The sequence below is a fragment of the Procambarus clarkii genome, chromosome 36 (assembly GCF_040958095.1).
Source record: "Procambarus clarkii isolate CNS0578487 chromosome 36, FALCON_Pclarkii_2.0, whole genome shotgun sequence".
NCBI lineage: Eukaryota > Metazoa > Arthropoda > Malacostraca > Decapoda > Cambaridae > Procambarus > Procambarus clarkii.
In genome coordinates this window covers 24081231-24092350 of record NC_091185.1, presented here as the reverse complement: position 1 = coordinate 24092350, position 11120 = coordinate 24081231, and the positions used below count along the sequence as shown (strand labels likewise).

Here is an 11120-nt window from a genome sequence, read left to right as displayed (position 1 = left end):
GCCACTCCCTAAATAATGACTTCCTACGGTTGAAACTGATTCATGACCTTGTTGTAGACACAATAATAATGTACCCTCACTCAAGAGGCCTTCCCTTCCGCAACTCGCTGGCATATCTGAAAGAGCGTTACTTGAAACCCAGCTTAAGTACCAGCTTGAATTTCAAATGTCGAGACGATGCCATCGCCGCCATGAAGCTTTTCCGCCGCAGGTTTTGAGTAGAAGGTCCACTAAGCTGCTGTGCCACAAGTTGTTAGTGAAAGGTCCACTAAGCTGGCATGCAGCAAGTCCTAAGTAAAAGGTCCAGTAAGCTGGTTAGCGCAAGATTCTCGCACAATGACTTGTTAAATTATTTAAGAGCTATTATCTTCTAGTGTGATTACAAGCTAAGCTTGAATAACTGCTATTATGTGATAAAAAAGTATTGTATGCAGCGTTATTTGTAAGTTCATAGTCTTTACATGATGAAAATCTTTGGGGCAAAAAGGGTAATCGAACCAGCGTGCTGGGGTAACCTCAGACAAGCACTCCGATCGATCCGCTCCAATGATTTTCTTAGATATCACGTTATTGTGACTTCTAGTAAATTTACGTGACGTAAATCATTGGAGCTGGACGGGAATCGAACCAGCGTCCTGAGTCACCCAGACGCGTGCACTGTTCTCATACAAACATCATCCAATTGTGATTTTGTTTTAGTATTTACACATCTTGGATTGACTGACAATTGTGAAGTTTCATCTTGATCCATGTATTAACATTGAGAACTTGGTGACCAACTTACTTGAATACAAGTAATTTACAATACATTTTTTTTTTACAATAATTTTTATAATAATTACATAATTTTTACATAATTATAATTTTTTATAATAATTTTAATAATACAATTTTTTTTTTTTACAATTTACAATACAATTTAGAATACAAGAATTTATATATAGAAATTTTAACTATTGGGCATCAAATGTTATTCTTCAGCTTTGTATTGCCGTGTTAAGCCTCATATTAAGCAGTTCAGTTTTGGTTAGTTTGTTGCAGGTTTGGTTATGATGTTTAGTGTTCCTATTTTGTTTACCAAAGTCCATCATTTTGTACATCCATAGTCGCTATAGGTACTATAACTTTGGAAAGCTGGGTCAATATAGAGAGTAAGTCACAACAACCTAGCTGAACATTAGACACAGGTTATGACCCAGCCTAACCAGTTAAAACTGGACACGCTCTGGTCGTACCTTAATTGTCAATGTACCATTATTACCATATAAATTTTAGCCTATCTATATTGACGTATCATTATATACAGGTGTATGCTACTGTATGCTATTCTTTTGTATTGTATTATGTTATATTATGATGTGTAGTTAGTGTGAACTGCTTGTTTGCCGGCCGGCGCTGTTATTGTCAAACACACGGTGATGGGGGGGGGGGTTGCCGGCCGGCGCTGCTATTGTCAAACACACGGTGATGGGGGGGGGGGGGGTTGCCGGCCGGCGCTGCTATTGTCAAACACACGGTGATGGGGGGGGGGGTTGCCGGCCGGCGCTGCTATTGTCAAACACGGTGATGGGGGAGGGGGGGTTTGCCGGCCGGCGCTGCTATTGTCAAACACACGGTGATGGGGGGGGGGGGGTTGCCGGCCGGCGCTGTTATTGTCAAACACACGGTGATGGGGGGGGGGGGGGGTTGCCGGCCGGCGCTGCTATTGTCAAACACACGGTGATGGGGGAGGGGGGGTTTGCCGGCCGGCGCTGCTATTGTCAAACACACGGTGATGGGGGAGGGGGGGTTTGCCGGCCGGCGCTGCTATTGTCAAACACGGTGATGGGGGAGGGGGGGTTTGCCGGCCGGCGCTGCTATTGTCAAACACACGGTGATGGGGGGGGGGGTTGCCGGCCGGCGCTGTTATTGTCAAACACACGGTGATGGGGGGGGGGGGTTGCCGGCCGGCGCTGCTATTGTCAAACACACGGTGATGGGGGAGGGGGGGTTTGCCGGCCGGCGCTGCTATTGTCAAACACACGGTGATGGGGGAGGGGGGGTTTGCCGGCCGGCGCTGCTATTGTCAAACACGGTGATGGGGGAGGGGGGGTTTGCCGGCCGGCGCTGCTATTGTCAAACACACGGTGATGGGGGAGGGGGGGTTTGCCGGCCGGCGCTGCTATTGTCAAACACACGGTGATGGGGGGGGGGGGGGTATATCAGAGTTACCAGATCAGGTGGTGGTTGGGTGATCTTTATACGATTTTGTATATATATATATATATATATATATATATATATATATATATATATATATATAATGTATATATATATATATATATAATATATATTATATATATATATATTATATATAATATATTATATATTATATATATTAATATATTATATATATTATATATATATATATATATATTATATATATTTTATATATTATATATATATATATATTATATATATTTTATATATTATATATATATATATATTATATATATTTTATATTATATATATATATATATATATATATATATATATATATATATATATATATATATATATATATATATATATATATATATATATATATATATATATATATGTATGATACTATATTTTGTGTAGTGAACATCTGAGTATGTTCCAGAGTCGTATAATATACGTATCATTGACTTGTGATATTGACGTCCATGCTGAGTCGTTATACCCCCACTCTGTGGTTATGTAGTGTCAATACGCACCATGTTCACAACCTTTATACCCCACTATGGTTACGTAGCGTCACTACGCACCATGTTCACAACCTTTATACCCCACTATGGTTACGTAGCGTCACTACCCACCATGTTCACAACCTTTATACCCCACTATGGTTACGTAGCGTCACTACCCACCAAGTTCACAACCTTTATACCCCACTATGGTTACGTAGTGTCACTACGCACCATGTTCACAACCTTTATACCCCACTATGGTTACGTAGCGTCACTACCCACCATGTTCACAACCTTTATACCCCACTATGGTTACGTAGTGTCACTACGCACCATGTTCACAACCTTTATACCCCACTATGGTTACGTAGCGTCACTACCCACCATGTTCACAACCTTTATACCCCACTATGGTTATGTAGTGTCACTACGCACCAAGTTCACAACCTTTATACCCCACTATGGTTACGTAGCATCACTACCCACCAAGTTCACAACCTTTATACCCCACTATGGTTACGTAGTGTCACTACGCACCATGTTCACAACCTTTATACCCCACTATGGTTACGTAGCGTCAGTACCCACCATGTTCACAACCTTTATACCCCACTATGGTTACGTAGTGTCACTACCCACCATGTTCACAACCTTTATACCCCACTATGGTTACGTAGCGTCACTACCCACCATGTTCACAACCTTTATACCCCACTATGGTTACGTAGCGTCACTACCCACCATGTTCACAACCTTTATACCCCACTATGGTTACGTAGCGTCACTACCCACCATGTTCACAACCTTTATACCCCACTATGGTTACGTAGCGTCACTACCCACCATGTTCACAACCTTTATACCCCACTATGGTTACGTAGTGTCACTACCCACCATGTTCACAACCTTTATACCCCACTATGGTTACGTAGTGTCACTACGCACCAAGTTCACAACCTTTATACCCCACTATGGTTACGTAGCGTCACTACCCACCATGCTATATCAGCTATTATAGAGTTCAGCGTGTTCTTGGAGGCGTGTGGGAGAGATGAGAAAGGAACACAGAAAGGGAAAGTAAAACACACACTAAGCCGCAGGTATCTTGTACCTGTGACTTATAAGATAAAGCGCAGTTGTCTGAGGTTATGGACTCTCAATATCCAGACGCCAACGCAGGTATAGGCACATGTCTAGCTTTGGGTAATAATGACAATTAAATAAAGTTGTTCTTAAATAAATCATGTTTAAATATTTCCTATTTAATATCAATCTGATGTTTTTTATGTTGTGTTAAGCCGCTGGAGCTGTATCCTCTCTGGTATACTTGTGGGCCCAAGGAACATCTCTGGTATACTTGTGGGCCCAAGGAACATCTCTGGTATACTTGTGGGCCCAAGGAACATCTCTGGTATACTTGTGGCCTCATGGAACATCTCTGGTATACTTGTGGGCCCAAGGAACATCTCTGGTATACTTGTGGCCTCATGGAACATCTCTGGTATACTTGTGGCCCCATGGAACATCTCTGGTATACTTGTGGGCCCAAGGAACATCTCTGGTACACTTGTGGCCTCATGGAACATCTCTGGTATACTTGTGGGCCCCATGGAACATCTCTGGTACACTTGTGGCCTCATGGAACATCTCTGGTATACTTATGGGCCCATGGAACATCTCTGGTACACTTGTGGCCTCATGGAACATCTCTGGTATACTTGTGGCCTCATGGAACATCTCTGGTATACCTGTGGCCTCATGGAACATCTCTGGTATACTCGTGGCCCCATGGAACATCTCTGGTATACTTGTGGCCTCATGGAACATCTCTGGTATACTTGTGGGCCCCATGGAACATCTCTGGTACACTTGTGGCCACATGGAACATCTCTGGTATACTTGTGGGCCCATGGAACATCTCTGGTACACTTGTGGCCTCATGGAACATCTCTGGTATACTTGTGGGCCCATGGAACATCTCTGGTACACTTGTGGCCTCATGGAACATCTCTGGTATACTTGTGGCCCCATGGAACATCTCTGGTATACTTGTAGCCTCATGGAACATCTCTGGTATACTTGTGGGCCCATGGAAAATCTCTGGTATACTCGTGGCCCCATGGAACATCTCTGGTATACTTGTGGCCTCATGGAACATCTCTGGTATACTTGTGGGCCCATGGAACATCTCTGGTACACTTGTGGCCTCATGGAACATCTCTGGTATACTTGTGGGCCCATGGAACATCTCTGGTAAACTTGTGGCCCCATGGAACATCTCTGGTAAACTTGTGGCCTCATGGAACATCTCTGGTATACTTGTGGGCCCATGGAAAATCTCTGGTATACTCGTGGCCCCATGGAACATCTCTGGTATACTTGTAGGCCCATGGAACATCTCTGGTATACTTGTAGGCCCATGGAACATCTCTGGTATACTTGTGGGCCCATGGAACATCTCTGGTATACTTGTGGGCCCATGGAACATCTCTGGTAAACTTGTGGCCCCATGGAACATCTCTGGTAAACTTGTGGCCTCATGGAACATCTCTGGTATACTTGTGGGCCCATGGAAAATCTCTGGTATACTCGTGGCCCCATGGAACATCTCTGGTATACTTGTGGGCCCATGGAACATCTCTGGTACACTTGTGGCCTCATGGAACATCTCTGGTATACTTGTGGGCCCATGGAACATCTCTGGTACACTTGTGGCCTCATGGAACATCTCTGGTATACTTGTGGGCCCATGGAACACCTCGGAATCTATATACACGTTATGTAATTATGTAGTGGCTTGGGGTTGCATGTATTGATGTACAAGAAAGTACATTGGGTTGAGAATGTACACACGTTGAGGTTTGAGTGTAACGCTCTTGCAAACGTTAACCAGAAACACCTCATGTAACTAGAAATTCAGTACAAATCCAGAAAAATCACGTGTAACTCAAGTTTCAATACAAAGCCAGAAACACCTCATGTAACTATAAAAGGTCAATACCAAGCTAAAAATATTTCGTCTTGCAGTTGGCCCAGTGGTCGGCCTCACTGGGTCATTGACACTACTTAATAATCTGGATAAGTTATCAACTTCCTCTCCTTCAGTATCATTCTCATATATTCCTCTTAAAGAAGGATACATGGAAGGGGTAGCTGCATAGTTTGCAAGTGATAATTGGTCCCCACAGAACTGTCTTGATCACTTGAGTGGCTTGACTGGCGAGAATGACAGGCAGGGATAAATATGTATCCATAACAATCTCCGTGGTGTAGTGGTAAGACACTCGCCTGGCGTTCCGCGAGCGCTATGTCATGGGTTCGTATCCTGGCCAGGGAGGATTTACTGGGCGCAAATCCTTAACTGTAGCCTCTTAAAATGTGTACTTGGATGAAAAAACGATTCTTCGCGGCGGGGATCGTATTCCAGGGACCTGCCCGAAACGCTACGCGTACTAGTGGTTGTACAAGAATGTAACAACTCTTGTATATATCTCAAAAAAAAAAACAACAAAAAAAAAAACTGGATATGTACTTGAATGGATATATATGTACTGGAAATAAATAAATAAATAAATAAATATATATATATATATATATATATATATATATATATATATATATATATATATATATATATATATATATACATACACACACTACACATGTGTATCCACCCTGGCTGACACCTATGTACACTTCGGAGCTGATCAAGCAGGTGGGGCGGCCAACCACAGGGAAACAGCTAAATCACTCAAGTACAGGCGACTGGAAGGTCAATACCTCTTTGTTCCCATAGCGTCTGAGACGCATGGCCCCTGGAGCAAGAGTGCCTTGGGATTTCTCAAGGAATTGGGTTCCAAGCTCATTGACGTCACCAGAGACCCAAGGGCTTCCATTTTTTGTTTCAGCGGCTCAGTGTGGCGATCCAGAGGGAAAATGCTTGCTGCGTCCTCGGTTCCTGTCCAGAAGCGGAGGAGCTTCAAGAAATCCATAACCTTTAGGCATTTGTCTTGTATGTTTTGTAACCTTTAAATACACAATAAATGAAAAAAAAAAAAAGGGAAGGGGGTGGTAGGAGAAAAGCACTCAGAAACTGTATTGGAGGGGACCTACATTCCCTCCAATGCGTTATGTGTAGTTTCCTCCGAGGCTATGGGTCCCCCTTCTTCCAGCCAGAGGTGGTACTCCCTTCCCTTTTGTGAAATAAATATATATATATATATATATATATATATATATATATATATATATATATATATATATATATATATATATATATATATGTATATCCATTCTAATATGTATTCAGATCTGACTAGTTGTCGTCTTGTACCAAAATACAGAAATCTGAACATTGTTTTGTTCGTCAGTTCAATGAACTAGTTGAATTCATGTATTGTTTTCCCTTCAAGGCAAAATTTTTATGTTTTACAAAATTTTACAAAAACCTTTTAATAATTTTTTTTTTTTACAAAAAACTGTCATGGGAGTACAAGTTATGTTCCAGGAGGCCCATGTAGTCAGTCCAGGTCATGTTCCAGGAGGCCCATGTAGTCAGTCCAGGTCATGTTCCAGGAGGCCCATGTAGTCAGTCCAGGTCATGTTCCAGGAGGCCCATGTAGTCAGTCCAGGTTGTGTTCCAGGAGGCCCATGTAGACAGTCCAGGTCATGTTCCAGGAGGCCCATGTAGTCAGTCCAGGTCATGTTCCAGGAGGCCCATGTAGTCAGTCCAGGTCATGTTCCAGGAGGCCCATGTAGTCAGTCCAGGTCATGTTCCAGGAGGCCCATGTAGTCAGTCCAGGTCATGTTCCAGGAGGCCCATGTAGTCAGTCCAGGTCTGACTACCCACCATGTTCACAACCTTTATACCCCACTATGGTTACGTAGTGTCACTACGCACCATGTTCACAACCTTTATACCCCACTATGGTTACGTAGCGTCACTACCCACATCGTCACAGCGTCACTTGGGCCCACAAGTATACCAGAGATGTTCCATGGGGCCACAAGTATACCAGAGATGTTCCATGAGGCCACAAGTATACCAGAGATGTTCCTTGGGCCCACAAGTATACCAGAGAGGAGGCCCATGTAGTCAGTCCAGGTCGTGTTCCAGGAGGCCCATGTAGTCAGTCCAGGTCGTGTTCCAGGAGGCCCATGTAGTCAGTCCAGGTCATGTTCCAGGAGGCCCATGTAGTCAGTCCAGGTCATGTTCCAGGAGGCCCATGTAGACAGTCCAGGTTGTGTTCCAGGAGGCCCATGTAGTCAGTCCAGGTAGTGTTCCAGGAGACGCATGTAGTCAGTCCAGGTAGTGTTCCAGGAGGCCCATGTAGTCAGTCCAGGTTGTGTTCCAGGAGGCCCATGTAGTCCAGGTTGTGTTCCAGGAGGCCCAAGTAGTCAGTCCAGGTTGTGTTCCAGGAGACCCATGTAGTCAGTCCAGGTCGTGTTCCAGGAGACGCATGTAGTCAGTCCAGATCGTGTTCCAGGAGGCTCATGTAGTCCAGGTTGTGTTCCAGGAGGCCTAAGTAGTCAGTCCAGGTCGTGTTCCAGGAGACCCATGTAGTCAGTCCAGATCGTGTTCCAGGAAGCTCATGTAGTCCAGGTTGTGTTCCAGGAGGCCTAAGTAGTCAGTCCAGATCGTGTTCCAGGAGACCCATGTAGTCAGTCCAGATCGTGTTCCAGGAGGCTCATGTAGTCCAGGTTGTGTTCCAGGAGGCCTAAGTAGTCAGTCCAGGTCGTGTTCCAGGAGACCCATGTAGTCAGTCCAGATCGTGTTCCAGGAGGCTCATGTAGTCAGTCCAGATCGTGTTCCAGGAGGCTCATGTAGTCCAGGTTGTGTTCCAGGAGGCCTAAGTAGTCAGTCCAGATCGTGTTCCAGGAGGCTCATGTAGTCCAGGTTGTGTTCCAGGAGGCCTAAGTAGTCAGTCCAGATCGTGTACCAGGAGGCCCATGTAGTCAATCCATGTCGTGTTCCAGGAGACCCATGTAGTCAGTCCAGGTCGTGTTTCAGGAGGCCCATGTAGTCAGTCCAGGTTGTGTTCCAGGAGGCCCATGTAGTCCAGGTTGTGTTCCAGGAGGCCCATGCAGTCCAGGTTGTGTTCCAGGAGGTCCATGTAGACAGTCCAGGTTGTGTTCCAGGAGGCCCATATAGTCCAGGTTGTGTTCCAGGAGGCCCATGTAGTCAGTCCAGGTCATGTTCCAGGAGACCCATGTAGTCAGTCCAGGTCATGTTCCAGGAGGACCATGTAGTCCAGGTTGTGTACCAGGAGGCCCATGTATACAGTCCAGGTTGTATTCCAGGAGGCCCATGTAGTCAGTCCAGGTTGTGTTCCAGGAGGCCCATGTAGTCAGTCCAGGTCGTGTTCCAGGAGGCCCATGTAGACAGTCCAGGTTGTGTTCCAGGAGGCCCATGTAGACAGTCCAGGTTGTGTTCCAGGAGGCCCATGTAGTCAGTCCAAGTTGTGTTCCAGGAGGCCCATGTAGTCCAGGTTGTATACCAGGAGGCCCATGTAGTCCAGGTTGTATACCAGGAGGCCCATGTAGACAGTCCAGGTTGTGTTCCAGGAGGCCCATTTAGTCCAGGTTGTGTTCCAGGAGGCCCATGTAGTCAGTCCAGGTCATGTTCCAGGAGGCCCATGTAGACAGTCCAGGTCGTGTTCCAGGAGGCCCATGTAGACAGTCCAGGTTGTGTTCCAGGAGGCCCATGTAGTCCAGGTTGTGTTCCAGGAGGCCCATGTAGTCAGTCCAGGTTGTGTTCCAGGAGGCCCATGTAGTCAGTCCAGGTTGTGTTCCAGGAGGTCCAGGTTGTGTTCCAGGAGGCCCATGTAGTCCAGGTTGTGTTCCAGGAGGCCCATGCAGTCCAGGTTGTGTTCCAGGAGGCCCATGTAGTCGGTCCAGGTTGTGTTCTAGGAGGCTCATGTTGTCAGTCCAGGTTGTGTTCCAGGAGGCCTATGTAGTCAGTCCAGGTTGTGTTCCAGGAGGCCCATGTAGTCAGTCCAGGTTGTGTTCCAGGAGGCCCATGTAGTCAGTCCAGATTGTGTTCCAGGAGGCCCATGTAGTCAGTCCAGGTTGTGTTCCAGGAGGCCCATGTAGTCAGTCTAGGTTGTGTTCCCGGAGGCCCATGTAAACAGTCCAGGTTGTGTTCCAGGAGGCCCATGTAGACAGTCCAGGTCGTGTTCCAGGAGGCCCATGTAGTCCAGGTTGTGTTCCAGGAGGCCCATGTAGACAGTCCAGGTCGTGTTCCAGGAGGCCCATGTAGTCCAGGTTGTGTTCCAGGAGGCCCATGTAGACAGTCCAGGTCGTGTTCCAGGAGGCCCATGTAGTCCAGGTTGTGTTCCAGGAGGCCCATGTAGTCAGTCCAGGTTGTGTTCCAGGAGGCCCATGTAGTCCAGGTTGTGTTCCAGGAGGCCCATGTAGTCAGTCCAGGTTGTGTTCCAGGAGGCCCATGTAGTCAGTCCAGGTTGTGTTCCAGGAGGCCCATGTAGACAGTCCAGGTTGTGTTCCAGGAGGCCCATGTAGTCAGTCCAGGTTGTGTTCCAGGAGGCCCATGTAGTCAGTCCAGGTTGTGTTCCAGGAGGCCCATGTAGACAGTCCAGGTTGTGTTCCAGGAGGCCCATGTAGACAGTCCAGGTTGTGTTCCAGGAGGCCCATGTAGACAGTCCAGGTTGTGTTCCAGGAGGCCCATGTAGACAGTCCAGGTTGTGTTCCAGGAAGCCCATGTAGACAGTCCAGGTTGTGTTCCAGGAGGCCCATGTAGACAGTCCAGGTTGTGTTCCAGGAGGCCCATGTAGTTAGTCCAGGTTGTGTTCCAGGAGGCCCATGTAGACAGTACGGTTTTTGTCTTATTTCTGACGTCTTATTTATAACGTCGTTACTAGACTACGTGTAATTATCGATTGTCTGACGTTGTTTCTAGACCGGGAATACAGACGTCTGTGTGACGTAGCTGTCTGACGTTGTTATTAAACTGAGAAAAGAATAAAAACACAGACGTCTGTGACGTAGTTTCTAGACTGAGAAAAACACTGACGTCTTCCTGACGTTGTAAAAAGACTGGGTTGAATAGTGAGGTCTGTCAGTGAGGGGAAGTTGACAGTGTGGGGGAGGAAGGTAGGTGGGTGGCGTGAGGTAAGTGGGTAATGGTGACCTTTGACCTCAGTTCATGTGCAAGAGGTCTGAGTACTGGTGGTGGGCGGAGCCTCAGGTGAAAGTGAGAGAGAGAGAGAGAGAGAGAGAGAGAGAGAGAGAGAGAGAGAGAGAGAGAGAGAGAGAGAGAGAGAGAGAGAGAGAGAGAGAGAGAGAGAGAGAGAGAGAGGAGAGAGAGAGAGAGAGAGAGAGAGAGAGAGAGAGAGAGATAGAGAGAGAGAGAGAGAGAGAGAGAGAGAGAGAGAGAGAGAGAGAGAGAGAGAG

The 11120-nt window shown here is 46.3% G+C and overlaps 2 protein-coding genes across 6 annotated transcripts in view; one reads left to right on the top strand and one right to left on the bottom strand.

Annotated features, from left to right (window-relative positions):
- The window catches only part of LOC123756158 (RNA exonuclease 1 homolog), a 21215-nt gene extending 19932 nt beyond the window's left edge, over positions 1 to 1283 (top strand). For all 5 annotated transcript variants that reach the window (XM_045739226.2, XM_069336581.1, XM_069336582.1 and 2 more), the window contains one exon: positions 1 to 1283. This exon is cut by the window's left edge and continues 686 nt beyond it. In XM_045739226.2, the coding sequence (XP_045595182.2) occupies positions 1 to 218 (218 nt within the window). In that variant the 3' untranslated portion in view covers positions 219 to 1283.
- Positions 1 to 11120, bottom strand: part of LOC123756159 (uncharacterized) — a 94235-nt gene that overhangs the window by 23854 nt on the left and 59261 nt on the right. The gene's annotated exons all lie outside the window — the stretch shown is intronic.